Genomic DNA, 25,802 nt, shown 5'->3' with positions numbered 1-25,802 from the left:
CGCAGACATAACGGGCTGGGGAAAACATAGAATAAAGCACAAAGAGAGACGAGGGCTCATAAATACACAGAGGGGCACACAGGGGGTAAGAGTCACGAAGGGAAAACACATAAGGAACAACGTAACAGATCAACCCAGGAAGCATGGCCTAAATAAAGAACAAAATACAAAAATACATGAAAACTAAGAATACTGGGCCCACATGGCCCAGGACCATGACACAATGTGGTCAGGAAAGCAAAGCCGTTCTCTGTTTCTGGCTTCACAATGTGCGACAGACTAGCAGAAAGGGCTCTCTTATGGCAGAAAATGGTGTACGATTGAGGATGAGGGCAATGGGTCTTTCTATTCTTTTCAGCACATTCCCTTATCTTCAGCACATGAATTATAGATTTCCCCATGCTAGCAGTCAGGAAGCAGATGCAGCGTTCACATCTCTGCAGTGTCTTCAAACTCCAAACTAAAATCAGCAGGGAGGGAGAACATTTAATCACGATGATGGTTCTTTTTCATTTATAGATGAGAAAGCTGTGGTGAAAGAAGTTTAAATATAAAGTTTCTCAGCTTTTCTTTTGCTTGGTTACTGGGCCCCAAAGCATTTTATAGTGTCCTACACAGAGTTCTTAATTTACTGAAATATCCCAAAACAAAACACATTTTGTTATTTATCAGAATAACTGCAACGTTATCCCTAAAGTATACTTTGTTTGGTAGTGTGCACCTGCATGCGAACAAAAATGTCTAATCAGCCAATCACACAGCAGGAGCTCAATACATTCAAGCATATAGACAAGGTCAAGATGCCATGCTGCATTCCAAACAAAGCATGAGAATTGGGAAGAAATGGGTTTTAAGTGATTCTGAATGTGGCATGGTTGTTGGAGGCATACACACTATTTCAGAATCTGCTTCTCTACTGGGATTTTCCCACACAACCATCTCTAGGGTTTACAGAGAATGGCTAGTAAAAGAGAATATATCCAATCCAGCAGTTGATGTGCAAAGGCCGAGATGAAAGGCCAGACTGACAGACCGACAGAAAGACAGTAAATCAACTAACCATGTGTTTTTACCAAGGTATGTAGAAGAAGCACTTGGTATAAACAACAAAAACCATGGATCCACACTGCCTTGTATCACCATTTCAGGCTGGTGGTAATGGGGGATATGTTCTCTTCAGCCTGCTAGAGTATTGTTGCTGACCCTGTCCATACCTTTATGACTACAGTGTACATATCTTTCAGTGGCTGCTTCTATCCATAAAATACACCATGCCACAACTCTCGGATCCTTTCAAACTGGTTTATTGAACATGAAAAACACGACTAGACTCAAATGGCTTCCACAGTCACCAGATTGCAATCCAAAAGAGCACCTTTGTGATGCTATCAAGTCAGGATGGACCAAAATCTATTCTGAAGGCAAAATGGGCGGGGTCATACTAGTAAGGTATTCATAAAAAAGTGGCCAGCAAGTAAACATTTTACGTTTTTCCCCTCACTTAATTTTATGAAACATTGTTTTTTTTATTAGTTTAAAAATAAAACCGCAATGAATATTGACATGTCTAGCTAGCCCTAGAACCCCTGTTTGTTCAAGTGTTAAGAACATCCACTTGTGACTTGTAAACATAATGAATTAATAGGTTCTATAGGGAGTCAGTGAAATGTTCTTCCTGTTGTTCTGAAACAGAAATAGATGTTTTTTCTCTGATATTGCCACTAAGTTTGCTTCAAGATGAAAGTACTTTCATCACTCGGGACATGTACTGGTATCCTGGGTGGTTTAGGGCTCAGGTGAATATTCAACTTGAATAGTGATATTATAGCAAGAAGGAATGAAAAGAGCTATCAGAATAAATACACTTGTACTCTTGCCCTCGTGCAACTGTGTCCATGGTTCCCAGAGGTGCACTCCAAAGATGCACACATGTACAGATGTAAGACTTGAAACAAAACAGAATTGCAAAACTGGAACTTATCACCAGAATAACTGTAAACTAAAACAAAACATACATTTTTGTCTTAGACTTAGGGATTGAGACTCCTCTAACTCCATTCACTTGTATTTTGACAGCAAGTTATTTGTCAAAATAGGCAATACTAATGTTTCATTTTTCAGCTTATTGTACTAGATATTCAATAAAATCATCGAGTCATTCCAAATCAATACATAGAGTAAACCTACAAAATTAGCAGCATGTTTGTTTGCATGAAGAAAGTGTAGCTGGGCTGGAAAATAATTCCTAGACTGAATATCTGTTTCAACTCCTGGCACTACTCCTCTATTAATGTGGATGGGCAGTAGCCATATGTTATCTCTGCAGCATGATAGACTGTCAGCTGTTTGTTAGCGTCTCCAAAAGTAAGGCTTGTATTGTTTTCATCTTTTGAGTCTATCTGTCATCATGGGAAAAATGGGGAAGAGAAAACTACTGCAAAAATGATTTTGACCACTTTGGTATACACTTCTCTGGTTCAATGCCTCTCTATGTAAAAGTCTTGCTATCTCAGTTGAGTTGAGAAAAATTTAGATGATATTTAGTTATTGGCATTGCGGCTGGTGCGATCTGATTGCAACATGATTTCTTCTTTAATATAATGAGCTGTCAGTGAATCATATCTCATCATCTTCATGGAGGCATCCAATTTCAGAACTACATTTGAAATGATTAGTGCACTGGCAAGCTTCCCATCCATCCCTCTCAGTGACGTTCTTTGAAATAGAGAACCAAGGATATGTGTGGAAAGGTGGATGGATGGATGGATTTCTAAGAGTTGGACCCAGGTCAGAGAAATGGTAGCTGAGAGAGTTTTGCAAGTCAAACAATAACAGATGCTTCAATGTAAAAATAAATTGGAATTTTCAGACTCACCTGTGTGACCTTTTCTGTTACATTGTGAGTTCTTTCTTTAACCTTTGGTGCTATGATGGGTTTCTCACTTGTTGGTGGAGAGTGGGTCTTCTTCTCTGTCCCCTCTGAGAAGTTGAGTGCAATCAGGGGGATCTTGTTGATAGTGCTATATTTGTTGATGTTTGAATCAGAGGTAGAGCCAAGAAGGCTGGACTTCACGTGGTTGAAAGGGCCTAGTGTTCAAGAGCAAATGGCAGCCACATTAGTAACCTTGGCAAGATGTAGAGGTTAACACAGTATTTGGTGGGTTTTTTGTTGTTGAATAAATATTAAGAAATTACCTGCTTCACCCTGATTAAACAAGAAAATTTTTAATCTCCTGTCCATTTTTAGGTATTATGGCAATATAACCATAATAAGCTGAGCTTTGTATACTGTAAATCTATTTCTAGCCAGAGAGAATAACAGCCTCATTTACTGTACATGCACATCACCATTGACTAATGTAATCTTACATCAACTGATAGTGGAGGAACTACTGGGAATTTTTAGTATTTTTTCACCCAAGAAAAAATGTGCTACAACACATCTAACGTGCTTTTAGAGCTGCGGTTGGCTGTGAATTAAAGCCTACTAGGAATCGGGGGGGAAACTGATTTATTCATACACAAGCCTTTAAATTACATATGCCTAAAAAGCAATGTTTTCACCTTCTGTTTTTCTCATAGCTATACACGGATTGAGACAAATTATTTAAAAGCAATGCTATTATCTACGATTTTACAGATGTTAAGATTACATTGTGACAAAATGACGACATCTGTCTCAATCATTAGTTTACAATCATTTCAGTGCAGTAAGCCCATATAACCTATTGATATATTGATCAGACTTTACTTATCATAATAGAGTTAAAACATGAGCAGCCAATTGTAAGGTGTTGGCTGGGCCAATATATTAATACGACATAACACAGACAGAAGCTACAAGTTATAGAGCGTAGTGTAGCACATACCTTCATTTGTATGGCGATCCCTGAATAAGTTTTTTGAATTGGAACTATAGCCTTCAATTTCATGAACGGATGAGGCCCTTCTCATGCTGCTGATGCTGCCTCTGGGGAAGGTATTTGACAGGGAGGTAGAGGACTGGTGTGGCTCCGAATGGTAGAGTTTCTCCCAGGGGAGTTTAGGGGATGAATGGTCAAGTGGTTCAGGACCGATGCTAGCCTGGGAGGAGTGGTGGCTTGAGCCTATGAGGGCATGTGTGTCATTGGCCTCAATGGGACTGCAAATGCTCTTGGTGGGTGATGGGAAACTCTCCAGGGCCACTGAGTCCTCATCCTCTTTGGGCAAGTCCACCATCACAGCATCTGGGTCCTCTTGCGGAAGAGATTGCTTGTTGGTATTCATCAGGCTCAAAGCAGCCTGGCGGAAACGGAAGAATCTACTCCTCCCTAAAAATAGAAAGGACATTGAGAGAAGACCTCAATGTACAGCACAGTAATATGTATATCTATAAATATATTTAATAGCCCCAGGAGCATGTCTGATATTGTTTTCCATTGTGAGTTTTCTATTGTGTATGTGTCATCATTGACTGATTGCTGTAGTGCTGGTGATTTTTTTTTTGTGTTCCTTATGTGTTCTAGTCCTTAATGTGTAATAAACCTTTATTTTGGTTGGTTGATTTATATATGAACCTTCCAGAATATAATAAACAGGTTTCTTTTTGTTGCAAATATCTGTCTTTGTGTCCTGCACTCATCTCCTAAGTCCCCAGTACTGCAGCAGTCTGTTGTTGTTATTTGGTGCATCCTGCATATCTTTGAAGGATTACAGTCGAATACATCTATCCATTGTGCCTAAGGAAAATGGTATTTTACTCTAATGGTTTCAGTTGAATTAGGTATAGTGAAACAAAGTAACATTATCCATAGTTTATTCTGTTTTGTTGTATTGTTAATATTCACATAACATGCATTCTATGAAAACTGTCTCCTTGAATGGTTTTTGATATCTTGGTATCTTTCCACTCTAGTCTCTACATACAAATGACAAATTATCTTTATAACTTTTATAAATGTCTGTAAAAACAAACAAACAAGACAAAAAAAAAAGAAGTAAATTTACTATTCTCTGAATTAGATTTTAACTTGAGTCTTTCCTTTGGTGCATAAATGCTAGTATGAAAGAAAGCAGAATGAATGAATAAAAAACTTAATTCAAGGTTTAAAAAGAGAAACAGAAAAATAACAATTCTTTGTTTAATCACAGAGTGAATCTCATTACAACAAAATTCAGTAACAGTGACATTAGGGGGCTGTTTCATAAGCACAAAAATCAAGGACAGCTACACACATCAGTCTTAAGGACATGCCTGTACTCATTCAGTAGGCTTCATCAGTTCTATTGATTTAGGCAGTTTCCAAACCTTTTAAACTGAGTGTACTGACTTTACTCACTTTGATGTCACATGACATTAAGTAAGGTCACAGTATTAATAAAGTTATCATAGGGGTCTAGTATGGTGTGCTGTTAAGGAGTGTTATATAGGCTGAAATGTTTACCACAATGATGCTGCAAATTACTGACAACATATGATGCAGTTCACCTTCCTCAGTTTTTATTTTTATGGATGCTCCATGTCGCCAGTCTCGAATTGGACTGCAGATCATTGTTGTTGTGCTAATGTTTGCTTTGGTTATTAGGTTGGAAAGATCCTACTCACTTCCTTTGACACGCTATCCTTTTATAGACTACCTGTGATGTTACATTAAATTTCTACTCCTCTGGCCCGTGTGCTGTGCTGGATATATTTTTTACTATCATGCTGCTATATTGACAAAAGCTTTTTAAAGCTTTTATGAAAAATGATTAAAGGACTGGGTCTATAAAAAAATGTCTTATCACTTATCAGCCAGGCACTATCCACTACCTTTAAGTAGAAATAATGAAAAAATGGTATGCAAAATCAATCAAAGACATGCCCATATGGCATATTTACATGCCTTATTGTTGGATAAATGCATAAAAAGATGATTTTGTAGGCTGGACTTTTTTACATGTCTTGAAATGCTGTATAGTTATTTTAAACTATACATTACATTAAACTTTTCATTTAGTCCCTAAATACAGTAAGCTTGACTTCATAAACAATCATTAATATAATATTAGTACTGTAAGGATCACAATTTATAGATATCAAAAAGGATATCTACAAATTGTGTAAGTCTAGCATATCATATCACATCATATCATATCATATCATATCATATCATATCATATCAAGTGTATTCAGTATTCATTAATTAGTTGTTGTGAAATCAAAATGATACAATTCTTTTATAGGTTTTTATTAGTGCATAAATGCTGACATCATAATAAGATAAGTCACTTTAGGGGCTTAATGTGTACCTGTGTGCAAAGTTAGATTGCTTACCTTCTGAATATGTGGGAGGAATTTTCAGTCAGACAGTGTATTATATTATTGTGTATCATAGTAAGAGGATTTAAAAAAATATCTATTTTAGCATATTTATGACACTATGATAGTGTGGCTTACAAGGACATCCCTATGTGTATAATTGAGCTGTATTCATTTGGCAGCATGCACAACATTTCAAGAGATATTTTTTAGTTGGTTCTCTTCTTTAAATTTGCACCTTCTCTCATTTGCTGCGTTCCTCTCACTGAATCTGTCATACCTGCTCCAGCTAACCACGTCAAGGTTTGATGGCCATAAAAAAGTCCGGTGTCCTTTAGACATACAGTATGAGATTGACATTTGGATAGCTCAGTAGGTAGAGTGGTTGCCCCATGATCGGAAGGTCGGGGGTTCGATTCCCCTTAACAGCTACCCTGAGGTACCCCTGAGCAAGGTACCGTCCCTACACACTGCTCCCCGGGCGCCCAATGGCTGCCCACTGCTTCACTGAGTGAATGGGTTAAATGCAGAGAGCAATTTCCCCACGGGGCTCAATAAAGTACAATAATGTACACACTTTCTTCTTTCTTCTTCTAAAGCAACATTGGCAATCATATTAGCAAAGTACTGGACTGTTGTTGGTTGAAAAAAATCTGGCTGAGCCTGGATTTATGTTTGATTTTCCAGGACTCTACGCTATGTTCGAGAGCTGTGGACAATATTCCAGAGAATAACACTGCAGTTACAAGAGGCCAACATCAGACTCATTCCCAGAGTGCAGATATGAGCAAGCATGAACATTTAGAATTGAGTTAAAAGTTCATAGATTCAGAGTTTCAGAAAAAAGCTCATAAAGTCTCTATTATCAGAAGTCGTAAAAATTATGTATTCATAGAGTGCTATAATAACCGATTTTTTGTTAAGTCGCTGACTGAAAACACAATTTCCATTTTATGCAGCAAGAGTCTGGTTTGCATAACACAGTATAAGTGTACCATCTCTGGCTTTAGGCCTTAACAGTTGAATTTAGTGGAGGATACCTTTTAGATAGCAGCTTGAGGCGAGAGGGATTACTCTCTGCCAAGCTCCGTACAGTACTAGTTGACACCTGCTGGCCTATAACCAGCTGTCAGCACCAGATGATAATTAACACCCCTGTATAACGAAAATCACCTTTCAGAGACTGTTATATTAAATCACAGGAATAGGCATGGTGGAAATTTTCTCCAAGGCTCTTTCTATTTTGAAATCAGTGACGTTATTTCTCAGCCAATGGTACGTGTCTGCCACTGCGCTTTAAATGCCCGATAACCTAAAACTAATTTCATCAGTAAGCATTTCTTTTTTTCTATCTTCTATACTTATGACGTGAATCTTATTAAATACATATTCATTTAGAGAAATAATACTTTTAGCAATATCTGAACATAATACATTCCAATAGCCAGCAGATTCAGTTCAAAATGACTAGCATCAGTTTTTAAAACTCATTTCAACCAAGCAACTAGAATAAAATTACACTTTAATGCACTGCTATTACTTAAGAGCTGCTCAAAGAGAAAAATAAATAATACTACTATCATATATAAAGTGAAAGTGTGCATGAAGTCAAGAGTCATTGTCTCTGACTCTCCTAATCTTATGTCACATCATATGTTTATCTGTCTAATTTACCCACAGGTTTCCTCTGCTGAAGCACAGTCACAAGCAATCAAGTCTGACTAACAATGCTGGCAACAAACAAAAGAGACATACACACGTGCACATGCACACTTAAATACACACAGCACAGCACAAGATGAATGTCAGTGCTCTGGAGGAATACATCCTGAGCGAATAGCCTAACTCAGGTCAAGAGAAAAGACGCTGAGTGCTTCCAAACAGAGAAGAGCAGGAAGGTTTCACTGACATTAACACCTCTAGAAATACACCAAAAAAAAGAGAGGTGTGCTATATGCTGCTCTCCCCCAGGGTGTAAAATGGATATATTTAAACATTTTTAACAAGATTACGTTATGTAAGTCGACCATTTCCTCCTTGCATGCAGATGGTATATTTAATTGCTGTTGGTGTAAACTATATTACACTGGCAAACTAAATAATGCACCATTTTTAGAACAATAAAAGCCAGCAATATGTTTAGAAGTTACACAGTGCATGAAAAGGAACACAGTACTAAATTAGAGCCTGCCAAATGTGGAGGGATATTTTAGTTTTAGCCATCTGCTCTGGTATTGACATACTTTAAAGAAGCGAGGAAGGTTTTGTTTTGTGAATGGTGTTATTACATGATAAATGCAATGCATAAATGAATAGTGATGCATATTTATGAAAAAAAATCAAGTCTTCTTTTGTTAACTGAGTTTGGGTTCTGATTTTATTAAAAGATGTTCGATTGGTTGAAGCTTGTTTTATTTGCTTGCTGAATTTCTTGATTCTTCTTTTAGTTCACTTATAAATCTTGTCAATTATGAGTTTAATTTCTTCATTCTCCACCTGCCTCCCATCTCATCTCAGCATTTAGCCTGTGTATATTCAGACTTCTTTTTCCTTTGTCCTTTGTCAAACCATCTGTTTTCTCCCCCTAATGTAGCTCTTTGTCTTGCTTCAGTGTTTTCCTGGATTACTCCCCATGCCGGGTTTTTGGATTTTTGTTTTGAGTTATCCTTCTGGACTTTATTGATCGAACTTTGCTGTCAGCCAAATAAAAAAAAGGTCCCTTATTATTTGCCTCTCCACATCGCCGACTGATAGACAGAAAAAAATTAAGATGGAATTTCTAGTGTTAGAAAAAATCATGACAGCAAAGACATAAAAAGAAATAGAACTTAGACACACTGATCTGCTTGCTGCTGTTACATTTATTAAACTCTTTTTCTCTTTTGACCTCGTAGTATATGAGCACAATCCCTGCATTGCCACATACACGCGAAGTATCTCAATCGTCATCACATGCAGTGAGAGGACTAATGAAATTAATCTGACTGATTAACACCTTGCATGTATGTCTGTCAGTAGTCAACCAAAAGCATTAGCAGGATCACCTGTGTGATAATACTAACCTCAAGTGACATCCAAATGAATTCAAAACTCCTCAAGTTCAAAATACAAGACAGACTGTAAATGAAAACCTTTCAAAACATCAAAATATTGTATCATTCATATACCATATATGCCATATAGGAATCAGAATGTATTAAAATACCCAACGGGTAACATAAGTCAGTGAATGGAATAAATGTAATAACAAGTAGTATCTAGTCATTTTCATTTTCATAGGAAATATTTACTTAGTATGATGTTTGTGATTATTTGTGATTTGTGTATACTCTTAATGGACTATGGCTGATAATATGATGTTTTGATGAAGCACACAGTTTGTATTAAGAGCCTACTGTTGTTTTACTCTGAACTTCAACAGTTTTGAACTTACCTGGATGTCACTTCAAACACTCAACATTACTGACACACATACACAAAGTGTTCATTTTTCAGATTAATAGAATAGAATAGAATAGAATAGAATAGAATAGAATAGCCTTTATTGTCATTGTACAGAGTACAACGAAATTGGAGTGCCACTCCCTTGGTGCAAGATTCAATAATAAATCTAAATGTAAAATATAAAAAGTACAATAAAACAATCGCAAGTACTCAAACAATAGTAAGTCTGATATATACAGGATAGCAGCATTAATATAATGACAGTATGAATAGCAGCATAATATAATGGCAGTGACGGTATGGTATAGCTAAGCAGGTTCAATTGTTTTTGTGCTTATTTACTACGGTGATAGCTCTGGGAAAGAAGCTATCCCTGAATCTGTTTGTCCTGGTTTTATGTGATCATACAGTTCCCTGATTGCATGTTGGAATGACTAAGGAATTTCCCATGTGTGCATGCTTGTTTAGTCCATATGTTGCTTGTATACCTGATGAAGGTCAGATGGACTGAAATAAGAAAGTGAGAAAACATGCAGGAGTTCTTGATATTTTTTTTTTTAAACGTTTATCCTGCAATGCACCAGTTACTCATTCGGGTATGCAGAAATTTTGTCACAGATGTTTGTATGGCAGCAAAGTTAAACAGCTCCACAGTATTTGTTAGATACTGGTGTCATTAGGGAGGTATGTCATGCTATATCACTAATTATTCCAGTAGTATTTAACATACTTACTTTGATCAGACTTTGTAGGGGACGTGGGGCTTATCTTCTCTGTGGAGTTGTCACTTCCCTCATCCACAACATAATCAAAATTTAAGATAAACATCATCACCACGCCCTCTTCATTCTTCACTGGGATTATATGAGTGTTACACTGAAAGTCAGACCCTGAAAGAGAAACAAAGAATCAGTGTCAGAGAGTTGAACATACAACGTGCCAGTTAAAAGTCCTTGTGAGAGGACTATAAAGAACTGTAAAAATGACTTACGACACCTTTGGAAAAACAGAGAAGACGTTAATATTAAAGGTCAATGGCTGTATGCCAGAATAGATGAAATAGATGAGATAAAATAAAAACATCCAGAGGTTAGATTGGTTCATGTCTGTATGTTGTTGTTCTTATGCATATATTGCATGCATATTTTAATGAGAAATATATTACATAAAATAACCAAGTTTCAATACGATGGCTGAGACAGCACGATTTAGTGTAACAGATCAAACAAGCAAGACAGATTACAGCCAACACAGAAACTGCAGTGTGCACATAGAAATAATCACTAAAAATATCCGTTGTGTGAGGCAGCGGAGCAGAAAATCCAGCGAGATCACAATTTCTCAACTGCACTGGTTAAAGCTGCGTTAGCAAAATCTACTCTTGCTTGTGGGCATAAGTGCTCACCAATAAAACTCTCTACCCACTGGACTTGAAGCAATAACACAACAGCTACTTACAGTTGGGGGACATATAGTATCAGTGGCCTTTTCTCGTATGAGGAAAAATGTTTGCTCTGAAACTACTCCAGTTATTATTACATTATAAAAACCAGTAAAAAAAACAGCCCCATTTGAACCTTTAAAAAAAATAAAAATAAAAAATTAACACGTGTAGATATATTCATCATTTTGAACTGAGCTATAAAATCAAATTGTTTCATAGTAAAATTACACCTTTGTCTCTCTGTGTGGATCTGTCCGTCATTTTGTCTGTCTGTTTGTGTTGTGCTCATACTCACAGAGGACACATATTACCAGTGTTCGCTGCAATTTCCTCAGGGCTCACAGACACCCTGCCAGCAGCATTCATTAGCAGTAGACTTGCTGTCTGACTAAATATAACAAGCTTGGTCTGTTTCTACATGCCACAGTTCTCTTGGACAGATTTCAGCATCAGAAACCCCAGAAGTGATGATAATGTAATCTAAATGAAATGGAAAACATTGAAAATGCACCAGCTGGTGTTAGAGAATAGTGGAATTCAGTGTTTGGAACAAAACACAGTTACATATGTGATGTGTTACTAAGAGCAGAAGGTGTGCTGTGTGCAATCTCATCTCGTGTAAAGGCTTCCTGGTCATGTTACGTTATAAAGTCGAAAGTGGCGCTTAGAGAGCAGGGCAACCTCGAGTCCTTGCCCAATTTAAATCCCCTGTTCATAAAAAGCACTTTTCCTGCATTTCCCAGAAATCCTTCACCTAATTCTGCATTGTCCTTTCTGTAAAAGGGAGCACTTTGGTATTGACTTTGATCTCTTTGAGTTAACACTGTTCATTTGTTCAGGGAGGGAAAGTAAGTGGATGAGAGTTATTCAGAACTGATTGTCTGATAAACAGAATAAGAGTAAAAAATTGTGAGCTTACAGGATACAAAAACAGTGCAACAAAGTTCACCAGTAAGAAGAAAGGTGGGAAAACTGTAGTCACAGTTCTGATGTGTGTTATGGACATAAAAAAAACAGTTTTTGTTAAGACTCACTTTTAATTATACTCGGATCAAGTATGTAGACCAGTTTGTCAAGTAAAAAGATCCACCCTGGTACAGAGCAGGTGAGTATAAGATAAAGAATATGTAAGGTAGAGTGTAGACTGTTAGTTGTAGTTATTTCAAGATATATCCTAGACAAAGAACAAGGGACAAAGTGGTTTATTAGCATGGACGAATGAAAAAATATGGCCAAGACTTCCTCATTTCTCTTCCTTACTTGAACAGATGTGGATACCATCCTTGCTCTATTGCTCAGCCGTGAATAGACTTCTGTAAATTTTACTTTAAATTTTCATTTAATTTGACAGCTCTAGTAGAGATTAACAGGAAAGAAGACAGAGGAAAGAGAGAAGAGGAATGAAATGGTCAGTTTTCACCCATGTGCTATGTGCCTGAACTATTTAGCCATCAGGTCACCCAGTTAATTTAATCTCTGTCTTTCTGTGTGATTATGTGTTTTTTTGTCCGCAAACTCTTCCTAGATAATCAAATAAACAAAATTGGCATAAAGGATACATCCAAGGATTTTTATCTATATCAAATATTATGGCATCGTCATATTGCCTAGCAACCACTCACCGACAGCCCAAAATGACCCATTTTAAGCATTTGTGCACCGACAATACCTTCTGTCATTATTTTACAGCAATAATATCTAATTATATCCACAAAAGCTGAATTATACATGTCGAGCAACCACCTCGTAATGGGTTAAGGGAAGATGCTGCCAGCAACTATGTGAAATTGATACACAGTGCTGCAATGAAAACTTCCTTGCGATTACTTTGATCACTATAGCAGATTGGCACAGTTAGCGATAGTTTGCATGGAAGACTACCCCCTTGGTAAGTACTTGGCCAATGTTTGCAGAAAAAGCATCAAGACCACTACAATTGCTAATTGTTAATGTGCTAATGTACAAAGCAATTGCAATGAATGTTTTTGGTGTAGCTGCCTACTTTATTTCACCTAGCAACAGATAATACCCTCTACCAACCACTTGCAAACACTGAATACACCCGAGCTTCCCAGGGGTTTGCCCATTGGTGTCTAGGCCTGTGTGACTGAGGCTAAATATTACCAATTTTTGGCATATGAACACTAACTACCTTTCTTTCTTTCTTTTAAATTTTTTTTATTGTGATAAGCATATCAGTTTGCCGACAGCATGAACAAGGAAAACTACTAGCATGCACTAGTATAAATAAATAAATAAACAAACACCATATGGCTTGCATGGTTAAAGACACATTGTGTTCATTCTGTTAGGCACATTTATATTTACATTATAGCTAATTAACAGAAGAGTGATGTAACTGCATAACTAACCAGCAAAAAATAATTAAATGCTAAGCTTAAATGCTGTAAAATCTAGCCTGAATAATAAGAATAACTAAATATTTATATTAGTAGTAGTTACTACTAATAGCTGATAGTGGAAATAGTGGTGTAGTCTGTTTTTCAGAGAAGGCTCCGTGATCAGCCAGGATGAAACTGTAAATTCAGCAAAAAATATTTCGGGGCTGGGCTTTACCTGACCAGATGGGAAACAATAGTCATGTTTAAAGGCTAAGCCATGGGGGTCCCTTCTCGTCTGGTCTCCTGCTGAATGTCACCTTTACCGAAACGGATGAAAGCAAAGCTTCTTCTAACTCTTGAGTTGAATCAGCACGGACAGTGTGTTACCAAGTTTAATCTCATAATACGCTCTTATTCACGTTTTCATTTTAATTGTTTTGGAACCAAACAAAGGACACAGTGCTTCTTCCTGTTAAACAACAAGCATATTCAGTCAGAAGAACAGGGAGTTCTTGTTTCTCTGACCAAAAAAACCCCAATGGCAGTGTGCCATGTGATCAGTTGAGTTATTTGTTACCAGAAAAAACAAAAGTGTCATTCACAGTTTAAGTCTACTGAAGGTATTTTAGTAAACATTACTGCAGGGGCACAAATCTGAATTAATTGTAATTAAAATTAGTTATAATTTATTTGTAACTAACTGTTACTGTTAAATCATAAATCAATTTAGCAGTTTTTTTTAGCTTATCACCAAATTAATATTCTAGAATATCCAACATGTTAATTAAGTGGGGACTTAGACAATCAAATCTTATTATCTGAGGATGTGCGCTTGTTATTTAAATGTTACAGTAAAGGCAAGCCATAAAATATGTGAATAAAAATGAAATTCAGATGAAAAGATCCCATTATATGTGACACCACCCCCTGCTGGGTAACAAATTGCCTTGGCAGACATCACTTCACAGCTGAAGTATCATTAGAATAAAACTGCCAGACAATTTTTATGAAGCTAAGGTATTTTTCAAACTCATCAAGAAAGGTTTTCAGATTTCTAACTTAACCTATTTACAAGCATTTATGTTTGGATCACAGAGTTAGGAGAGAGTGAAAGGAAATAACAGAAAAAAGCAGTATTAATATATAACAGTAGAGTAAGAAGCTCAGTGACATTAAAAACAAGGTGTACTGAGTATCAAAGCTGTGTGAGCCCCATCAAGTCTTACCGATGTATATGTTTTTATACTTTTCTATTGTCGTGTCTTGGATTAGCATTTTTGCCTTTAGATGCAGTCAGGCGACACTTAAAAATGAGATTATTTCAAGCAGCTGCAACTTTTATCAATCAAATGAAGAATGCATATAGTGCACAAAGTATACATTGCATAAACAAATGCGACAAGTCAGAAACAAAACTGAGGTTTAACACAAAATGAAATTCGTGAAGCCCCTGAGCTGAACATGTCTGCAAATAGTTCAGAGCAAACACTTTTGCTTTAATAAATAAATAATAAAGTGACTGCCTTGTAAAAGCTATAGCCCTTCTGAAAAAAAAAAATCAATTCTTTCAAAAGGATTTTGTTAAACTCTATTAGGAGAATCAATAAAATATCATCTTTTTGTCTGTTTACTGATGTTTTATGCAATTAAGGCCTGAGCTTTTACAGGTCCACTCAAGGACAGCCAGAGACTTTTCAAACCCATTGCAGAATTAATGTGTTTTTATGTTTTGTTCACTGTGGTCCTGAATCTGAATCCTCACCTGTCTTGTCTTGTAGCACCTTGGTTCCTGGAGGAACGTTGTTTCGCCTCACTGTGTATTTTTAAACTGTATATGGTTGAAGTGACAATAAAGTTGAACTTGAACTTGAACCTCATTCTCGCTCCCTATTTCAACTCCAAGGCCTTTTTTGTTCCAGCCACTCTGAATTTTGGTTGTGTTCACTCTTCTCTCAACCCAGGCTCCATGTCCCTGACCCTGCACCTCTAAAGAATACTGCCACCACCATGCTTTGCTGGGGGAATAGTATTAGCCAGATGCGAGTTTTCACCAGACAAACTGCTTGCAGTTCTGACTAAATAATTCAATTTTTAGACTTTCACAGTTCTTTAAAAGCAATTTTTTGCAAAAGCCAAGAAGCCTCTCATAGATTTTACTTCTGTCTATCTCTATGTCCTGATTTATGGACTGCTGCCAAAGGGTTGTGCTGCAGGTTTTGTTCTCTCTGCAGAGAGCTTCTGAAGCTTTCTTCAAAATACTGGTGGTATATTCTCTTACCAAAGACCAACGTGCTTGATTACTCAATTTGCCCAAAGGACCAGCACTATGAAAGGCCCTTTCAGTTTCACATTTAATTCATTTCACAATTATTTTGTGCCTTGGAACACTCAAAGCTTTAGAAATTATGAAGGATGCAAACAAGTAAGGGTTTGCACCCTTAATGACCCATGGTAACCATGGCAACTGGATAGCACTGGGACAAGGAAAGCCAATATATGTGTGTGTGTGTTGTGTGTGTTTTGTGCAGCCAAGAGTAGATGCACCCTCATGCTCAGCAGACCTCCTGAATAAAGTCGTGGTTAAGCCCTGCCCTGATGTATGCCTCACCAAATGTTATCATGGCAGTGTGCAGAGTGTCTCATGACTTAATTTCTTCCACTAGGTATGTGTAAAATATAATTAAAGTCAATTGAATGCAAATGACTGTAACTTGTCCTGCAGCAAAGGTTCTAAACACACTGATAAAAACATACATTTTGACATTACTGAGTCCAAACAGGTGGGAAAGAAAGCCAATTTGAGTCAGTTAATGAAACTAGTGTATGCAGCCATCCACAGTATATCTACTGATATCAGTATTACATGACTAGAATGCCACTGTAACTCTAAAATACATTACACATTTTGCTCAATACCGAAAGAAGAAAGAAGAAAGCTCCACATGTTTAAGCGTGCCATCTGCGTCCCTGGAAATTGTTAATGTCTGTAGAACTTGGAGTACTCTAGGTGTTAAAAATTGCGAATGTGTCATGCTGCTCAAAAACTGTGGAAATACTTGAATAATTTTGACTTGTTTTGGATAATTTTTATATCACACAATGTACGTCAGTAAAGGCTTTTAGTGTTGATGGAATAATAAGGGTGTTTTATTACTTCTATATATATTTAGTCCATTTTCATTTTCATTTTAAGTCACAGTCCTTTTAAGTGTTTAATGCTTATCAACATATTTAACATCTTTGACAAGCAAACTCTTTTTTTTTTTTTTACTGAATGTGCATTCATTTTGAGATCTTTATATAAACTGTTTTCCCTGTGAGCCAAGAGACGCTATTTACACCTGCTTGAAAGACTGGACACTGTATTAAGACTAGCTCCCTATACATGATGGAAATTTCATTACTGTAGATTCTGTTTCCATCATCAATTATTAAAACATTGCTGCTTAATCAAGTGATCCTTTCAACACAATTGGAATGATGAGCAACAAAGAAAAAAAAGCTGTGGTGCAACTTTAAGATGTCTTAAAGACGCATAAATGCACATAGCTGTGTTCATATTTGTACACAGTAGTGTTTATTAAGGATTCATATTCTCCTATGTAAGTTGATCTGCTTTGGGAAGAAGCATGAGTAACATTGTTGAATGCAAATTTTTCTATTTGTATCCTTCCAACCATGTTCTACACAACTGTACTGTAGCTTTTAAACACAGCCCCACAACTACTAGTGAGTCTTGTATAATGAAATCTGACATGTTCCTCTTTTAGGGCTATTCTGCTTAAGCCAATATACAACATTACTGGGGCATAGCCCATCAGGACTGGTGTATGTAGAGAGAGGCCATGCAAGCTAACCCGTTGTTTAGAGTCCTTAGACCCTGTGGCAATATCTCGCCTCAATGAGAGCGCTGTAAGCTACATAGACTGGCCTAATTTCATCTTCAATCAGTGTCTTCAGAGCCATCAGGGATAACTAGCAGCTCCAGCACACACCATACTGAATTTATATTTATTAGTTGGTGAGATTTTGCTTTGTGATCTTTTAATTATGTTTAATTTGGTACAGATGCTGGCAGGTTAAATGAACTGAAGGGTAATGTAGGTTAACGTACGGTAGCTAATTAGGAGAAAAATACAGATGGTATAGAGAGGAACATTGGATTTCACACTCCACTACAAGAATCTCATGACATTAAAAATAGTCCATGATTTACTACTGCTATCTAATGCAAATATTGTTAGGGTTATGTCAGTAACTATCACTATCAATTTCCAGTTATTAATTAAGCTTATCTCGATTTGTTGAGTTTGAAAGGAGCTCGTGCTACAGCATGTTTTAACAAACATTTTACCGGACTTGAAATCATCTGCTTGCACGGGCTGAAAATAACCAGATGTAGAAAACCTTATCTGCTTCACCTCATACTACGAGACACTAAAGAAGGCTCGCGTGATGAAAAATGGATGTGCTATTTTAGAGAGAAGTCATCCAAGTGTCTCGCAGCACACCTTATGTACTGTAGGCACTCCCTGTCCCCTCACTCCCCTGCCACTAAACCCTCAGCAGGGGTACATGGCCCTGCAGTCCCCTTGGTGGCGTGCCACCTATGAAACTCTGCACCCAAGCATACCACATGTCCCACATCATTCAGCATGGTTAGCTAAGCTGCTGCTGTTATGTCGCCATTATCCATTTAACTTCTCTCTGCTCCATGGTGTCAGCTTCCTTTTGTTAATACTCATTCAGGTACAAAGTATTATTACACCCTGTGGAATTGGATAGCTCTACAAAGCCTTCAGGGGAAAGCATTTATCTCATTGATTATGTATCATAGCTGGTGTAACACAGCACATGTGGTATCTCTTCTAACAGCACGTCATGCTTCTTCACATAGAGGGAAGCACAAAAATTAGAAGCAAATGGTCTGGTGCAAAAGGCCTTTGCTGTGCTCCCATGGTTGCTATTGTTCCCCTACTTTTAATTTCTAAGCATTCACATAAGCTGCTTAACTTTTGCTTTTTAAGTGAAAAGAGAAATAAAGCTTTGTTGCTCCTGATGTCGCACAGCTTCCTCAAATCCAAACCTTACTTTCTTACCGCAGTTATTGGTGGAAGGGGAAAACAAACTACACCTGCCTCACTTCAGTTCCTTCAACCTCTGGCATTTTAGGCACACATCAAAAATCAACCAATACTTGGAGAAAAATATGCATGAAAAAGGGGAGAAACAGAACATTGGTAACCTGCCGATGCTGAGACTGGTTTATTTCATAATTTCATAACAGTGTGTGCTCGGGCTTTAATACAAAGGATTAACTGATTTGCATTAGGACTGATAACTTCAAATGCAGTTTGGAGACATGAAATGCAACCACTTTCTGCCCATCAACTTCAATTTGTCAGCTGTCTTGAATCAATAGGGCTACTTCTCTCAAGGATGGCATGAATCTTTTATTCCCTTAAAGCAGGCGAATGGTGTCCTCCATACCCGTGTAATGCATCTACTCTGAAAGCTGCTCATTCCCAGTCACTGCACTGTCAGCCCTGACATCTTTATTCATGAGCACACATGCTAACTATAAATTCCTCTGAGGAGTATTAAGAGTTATGTTTTGGATTCGTAATGCACACTAGGGAGGATTGTGATAGGACTGGGACAAACGATTACGTTGGAAGGTTTTCAGACTCTCATCCACAATGCTTTAAGCATTGAATGCTCACGACTTTTAGAACAGAGTGCAGAACAAGCATGCAATATGGGAAGATGGGAACCTAAATGAAGTTTCTTTAAAATCCTGTTTGCCATACACCAAGCACTTCCAGTTAGACCCTAGAGTTTGGTGTGAAATTGTCTTGCAGGTTTCTGCAACAATCTATTTAACAGTGCAGCAGCTGGATCATGATTAGCAAAAAAAAACCCAAAACATGCCTGATGGTTACTGATGGAAGATTAAGCATGTATCCATGGCACAGAATCTAATTAAACTCATGATTAAAAATTAGGCTCCTAGGATTAAATAAAATATTAACACTTTTCTTCTATTTTAGAATCCACATATATAAAACTGCTGTTTGCCCATGATTTAAAGTGATCAAATGCTAAAGAATATTAGTGCAAAGCAACAATGTCTCACCAGAAGAGGTCTCACATGGCACAAACACGGGTGCTAAATGAAAACAATAAAGCATGATCAAAATGTGCAGCTCCACAAGAGTAGTACCTTTGGGATTAACTGTGTACAGATATGTCACGCTGACCATAAAAAAAAAGCCTCATGTGAGAGCATGGCAGGAGGTGGTCAATCTGCGGATTTATGCCACTGAGTGGTAACGTCGTATTAAATCTCTCTGACTCAGGATTGCTGTCTCTCAGTACACCATTCATAATAGGACTGGCCAAAAATGAATGACAAAAGTCTACCGCTTAAGGGAGAGCATTTTCACTGCAAGCAAATCTGTACAGCAATTTTATAGGTCAATGGACTGATCCACTGTCTACTGAAACAACTGAAAACCTTTGGTACAAACCACCGCATCAATAAATGCACCATAGAGATTCAAACACACAATCAGTGTATTTTACTATATTTGAAATTTGTAAAGTAGACAAAGAATTTACTGCAAGGTAAGATTCAAAAGACAAAACATAAACTTTACAGCTGCTGACCTGTGTCCTACAAATTCACCTGCAGAGCTGCTTTGTGTAGTGCATTATTTGAGATGTAAGACTAACAATATTACAGAAACACTGTTTTTATTTGAAAAAAACAAAACAATAAACACAATCCAATAATATTAAAAAACAACAACATTCCTGTTGTATTATATGATCAGAATATTTTTTGTTTCTCGTAAGAACACGTTTCATAAATCTCTAATAACCATCATCTAGTTATTTTTTGCAGAACACATGAAATAACACCAGCATAAACTTTTAGGAAGATCTAATTTTAGACTAGACTAGCCTTGCTGTTTTCCTCTGTCTGAGGTACTGTGGACATGCACCTCTGGTTGGTTAGTGACCAACTGACTGACACAACATGAAATGAGGAGAACTCCAGGTGCTCTCCAGACACCTCTCAGCTTACGGGCATGCTGTGCCAGCCCCCTTCTGTTTTACCAGATCAGTTACTTACCATCCTTGCGGTAGTAGGTGATCTCCACCTTGCGCTCCTCAGACCCAAACACTGCCTGTGTCACCTGGTTGATGGCCTCTTTGTCAGTGAGGTCACCATGGAGGAAGTCACACGTGCATGGCTTCTGCATGATGTCTGATCTTGAGAAGCCTGTCATCTCACAGAAGCCATCATTGCAGTAGATGATTGCGCAGTTCTCCACCCTGGCGTTAGCTATCACAAATTTCCGGTCTGTATGAAAGAGGGGAACAAATATATATGATCTGATGTGATCTCAGTGTAAACCATGGCTCACATATATTAACAGTCAGCAATCAAGTGAAGTGCATGGCAACTACTAAACAAACCGAGTCTATATAATAATAATAACAATAATAATAATAATAATAATAAAACAAGAATCTAACATTTCAGTTTTATCCTTTTGTTTAAGAAATATCTTAACATAAAGTTACACACACACACACACACACACACACACACACACACACACACACACACACGTATATACATATCTTATTCTGTCAATAACGTTTACTTTGTGCTATTTCTTCATCTGGTAGCAGAATTTGTACATCAACAAAATACTTACTCTGTCCCTCGAATTTCCGAATTATTATTCCAAGGAATGTGTTCTGTGGTGCAACGTGACCTCTTCTTATAGGCATATTTAGACAAGGAATATCCCGAGATCTTCAGTAAAAAGTGCCTCCACAGTAAATCCCCAAGTTGCAAAGGTTCGCTGTTTATGGGGTTTCTTTTACCAAATTCGCTACACGCAAACACTCTTTCCACTTTAAATTACCTTTCTACTTTACCGTAGAGTTATTTATCCCGCTTGTATGACTGAGCATCTAAATGGCTCATCTCCGAAACGCGCGGAATCGGGGAGGATTGCTTGAGTTAGGTTTAGTTCGCAAAGCATTTCGCGTTGAGGTTGGGTGCGATCCTGACGTCCTCTGTCGCGGTGTGTTGAGCGCACACAGCGGACAGTGGTTAATATGCCAAGGGGAATGACGTTGCTCTCAGGGGGCTTAGCCCGCGTATGGATAAGTCCCAGCCTTGCGGAGCAACAATGAGCATTGCTGGAATACACTACAGTATGTGCTTACATACTGCCTTGTGTGTATGGGTGCGTGCGTGCGTGTGTGTTTGTGGTTGAGGGGGAGGGGGGTCCACATAATGACAGGAGAGTTTTTAGTGGAGGGTGATAGTTAACAGCAGTTTGATAAAAATTGAAACGCACACATATTAACACTGGCAACTGACATGCTGTTTTGAACTCTTAAATAACCGTTTATACATGTTTGATACTCTAGACTGCTGTAATGTTTGCTGTCCAACATCTACTTAGCGCTTTTTTCCACTTCACCGATTTGAATATGTAAGCTAACTCAGCGACCGCTGATTAATGAATTAATGTTCCTTAGCATTTGCAAACATTTCAAAAAGAGTCTAACCGCTTGTGAAATATGTTTATGTGCTTTGTTGAGCAGCCCACTAATTAACATATATCATTACTTTTTATAACATATGCGACATTTTAACCCGAGGCTATCTACTGTACTGTCTCATCACCCGAACCCCCACCGCTGGTAGGGGAATTATGCTAAATATGGCTACAGCTAGGCAACTCCTTACAGTGAATGGGCAGATATTAGAGTGGATTCTATCTTAATCATCGAGTCCTTAGTGAAAAAACAAACAAAGACTTATTTCTATAACTGGAGAACTGTTTTTCTTTGAATGAGGAGAATTAGCATTCATGATATCTGGTGGTCTCCTAGAATCCACCCAACAAACAAGCAAACAAACATATAATTTTGCCGACAAAATGCACTTACCTTATTAATGTGTAAAATATTATACATGTAAAACTTATGTAAAACTTCAACAGTTATGTTAAACACCGTGTTATACAGAAACACCATGTACCATGAGCTTAAATATTTCATACAGGCACACAAAAATCAATCAAAAGTCATAAAATTAGATTCGATATATAACCATACAGCTTCAAGCAACTTAAAGAAGTCCAGACGCTTTTCTTTGCAAGCTCCTTTGACTACGATGACCTGGATGACTGAGAATCTTCACAGACATAACCATACAGCGTTTCTTATATTTTTTACATTTTCTTGGGTTAGTGGGTCTGTGCAAGCTGCATTTGACTGACCTCCCTGACTCTTCTGTTAGTTTTCTTGTACCGTATGGATCAACGGCAGCTTGAGTAGATTCATATAGCTTGAGCAACTGGAAAAAATAATCCTATAGGTATGCTAAGCCCTTAAGAATCACTTCGGACATCTGTCCATTGCGTTAAAAAGACTAATAGATTCAAGTGATGGTGAAAATGCAGGGCGAGAGGCAGGGTACACTCTGGACAGGTTGCCAATGCTCATACATCCACAGTCCACTGAGAATAGCCAATTAAGCTAACATGCAAGCACCACACAGAAAAGACCTTGCTGACCAAGACATTCAATCCCCATATCTTTTTGCTGTGTGACAGCTGTTTTTCTTAACTTTCTCCTTCAAAATTCTATTTTACTGAAAAAGCAGTGACATCAGCTCAAGAAACATTTACAGTGGCCTGCACATGAATGTAAACCCAGAATCTAGACAACTTTTCAGCTCGTCTGCACTCAGTTTATGCCATAAACTGAGTGACCGAGTTTGTAGGCTTCTGCTTGGCTTGACAAAAGAGGATATGTGAGTGTAAAGTACTTTTTATTTTATTTATTTTACTTAAATGAGACTATCTCCTTAAACTTACATACAGAACAAGTCTTTTGTGAATTTGTTTCATTTGTGAAACATTGTCAAAATGAGGAAAATCCTTTCTCATTTTGAGCGATGTTAAAAAAGTTGGTCACTACTTTTAGGGGTTATTGTTATTTCTTATTTTCAGAATGTTCCAAACCCATGATTCAAAGTGTTTTTCAGTGTTTTTCCTTTGGTTCGTCCCAAAAAATCCAGAATGAAATTTTAAACTCTTTTCTTTACATACAAATCCTTTAATGACCATCTCAGCTTAAAAATCACCATATTATCTCAATGGAGAACGTTGCTCTCAGACACCACTTTTTAAAGCTTATGCAGACACATTCCTCTGTGGAACTAGCTCTGATATTGTATTTTTCTAGGTAAACACAGAATTTGCTTTCAAAATCAGTATTAAAACCTTCCTGTAGCTATACAGCTGTAAGCTGACACTGCTGGATAACTTCCCACGATGCACTGAGCATCTATCTTCTACTTTATTCTTTTTTTGCTGTCCATGCATTTATATGCCACTATATCATGTCATTATCATTGTGCCTTCTCTCCCCTATAGCTTTTTTCTCTCTCCCTGTACCTTTCTGCAGGTGCCTCAGGCTCTGTGGCTGCTTGCTCCTGATTTGCAGTTACTTGTCTCTCCAGCCTGCCCGGTGTTTATTGTTACTGTATATAGCATTTCACTTTACTATGCTCTCTTTTTCTATCTTTGCTTTCCCTTCAGCCCAACCAGTCAAGGAAAATTCAGTAAAAGGACTAGATGTTACAATCCCTGATAATCCCTGAGTCGTGTATGGTCTTCATCAATCAATATAATGTGCAAATTGGATGTTATTGTAAAATCTAATATAAAATATTTAAATTTATGTATTACACTTTATACAATTATACAGAAATGTGCTTATTAAGTACTACTTAATACTAATTAATAGCATTTAGTATGCTGTATATATCTTGTGACACATTTTATGCTGGGGACGTATTTCACAGGTATTTTTAAAATATGCTGATTGGACAGTTAAATATAATTTTTTTTCTTTCACCTTTATTTTTTTACCCTTTTAGTTATGTATACGTATGTATATGTGTGTATATCTTTATCTATATATATATATATATATATATATATATATATATATATATATATATATATATATATATATGACAAGCAAACCAAGCATAAAACATAAAAAGCTAACAAACATAAAAAAAACTGTCCAGAAAAGTTGAGCACAGATTAGCGGTAGGTGCCTTTAACTGAGGTGCTGTCCATGGTGCTGTAGTTTCAGTACCACTGCCTGCATGCGAACATGACATGGAGCATAATGATGTGCTATTGTATCCTTGCAGTTTCTCTTTCTTTCTGTCTCACTCAGTCATTCGCTCTCTTAAGCTTTGGCAATTCTACACAAACAACAACCAGGTGGTTAAAAAAATGTATGCATAATGCAAAACCTCACTTACAGTCTTGAAACATCTGTCCCAGTATTTCAGCTTGACTTCTTCAAACAGCTGGCCAATTGTGAGTGAGAGAACATAATGAATAACTTCACATGACATGATCACATTCACAGATCATACATGGTGTACTTCATCACTGTCAGTGAGGACTTAAATATTTATACCTGTTTATTTCAATTCCAGCGAGCATGCAATTACCTGCTTTGTGGTTTATGCGCCTATTTAATCTTTTTCATCACAATATTATCATATTCCAGTTTAGTATTTACAGTGCCTTTGAACCTTGTCTGGTGTGTTATTTTGTTGCTTTGCACTGTACTTCTTGAGAGGCTGTGCCAAGCTGCAGGTGTGTCTTAAGATGAAAACACTCCTGTTCTTTTGCCCTACATGTTGAGGATTGGGGCAAACACGTGTGGAAGTATCTGCTTTTTTGTTTTGAACTGTTCTGGAACAAGAGTTTACTTTAGAAGTTAGCTTAGAAAGCATTTTTTGACTTTGAAGGTACTTGAAGGTACAGTAACATGCACAATATAATCACCCCTACCCCCGCCTCCCGTACCCATAAATGGAGACCTCTCCAGGCCTTGTGTGGTGTATTTTATCAGATCACTGTTGCATTAAGCCAGTCTGAAACTCGTATCCATTATTCACAACAAGAAACAGAGCTGAACCTTTCAAAGGAAAGCCATAACTCACTAACAATTAAGTTGGTTTTTTTTTTTTAAAAAAGCTTTGCATTTTGGGAAGAAAATTCATTTGATTAAGTGTCCAATGCATGGTTTGACACAGTGGTTGAAACCATTGCTTACATTGGTATGGCCAATGTAGAAATATCGTTGTTATGTGTATTTCACTTCTATGAACACAACTAATTAATACTGGCATATATGCTGACTTGTAAAAGCAAAGGGTAGC

General features: G+C 37.4%; 1 protein-coding gene across 1 annotated transcript in view; it reads right to left on the bottom strand.

Moving 5' to 3' along the window:
* kcnh7b (potassium channel, voltage gated eag related subfamily H, member 7b) overlaps window positions 1-21,602 on the bottom strand; it is a 42,723-nt gene extending 21,121 nt beyond the window's left edge. Inside the window, exons 1-5 of the mRNA XM_085434077.1 lie at window positions 21,241-21,602; window positions 20,649-20,879; window positions 10,459-10,614; window positions 3,870-4,310; window positions 2,876-3,087 (exon numbers count right to left, since the gene is read on the bottom strand). Of these exons, the coding sequence (XP_085290203.1) occupies window positions 2,876-3,087; window positions 3,870-4,310; window positions 10,459-10,614; window positions 20,649-20,879; window positions 21,241-21,316 (1,116 nt within the window). The 5' untranslated portion in view covers window positions 21,317-21,602. The remainder of the gene's footprint in view (window positions 1-2,875; window positions 3,088-3,869; window positions 4,311-10,458; window positions 10,615-20,648; window positions 20,880-21,240) is intronic.
* Window positions 21,603-25,802: the final 4,200 nt, after the last annotated feature.

This window comes from Copadichromis virginalis, linkage group LG16, assembly GCF_057382275.1.
Source record: "Copadichromis virginalis isolate Kocher_CV1m ecotype Utaka linkage group LG16, C_Virginalis_male_GT1.1, whole genome shotgun sequence".
In the NCBI taxonomy this organism is placed as follows: domain Eukaryota; kingdom Metazoa; phylum Chordata; class Actinopteri; order Cichliformes; family Cichlidae; genus Copadichromis; species Copadichromis virginalis.
Note: the sequence above shows the minus strand (reverse complement) of the source record. Positions and strands in the feature narration are given on the sequence as shown.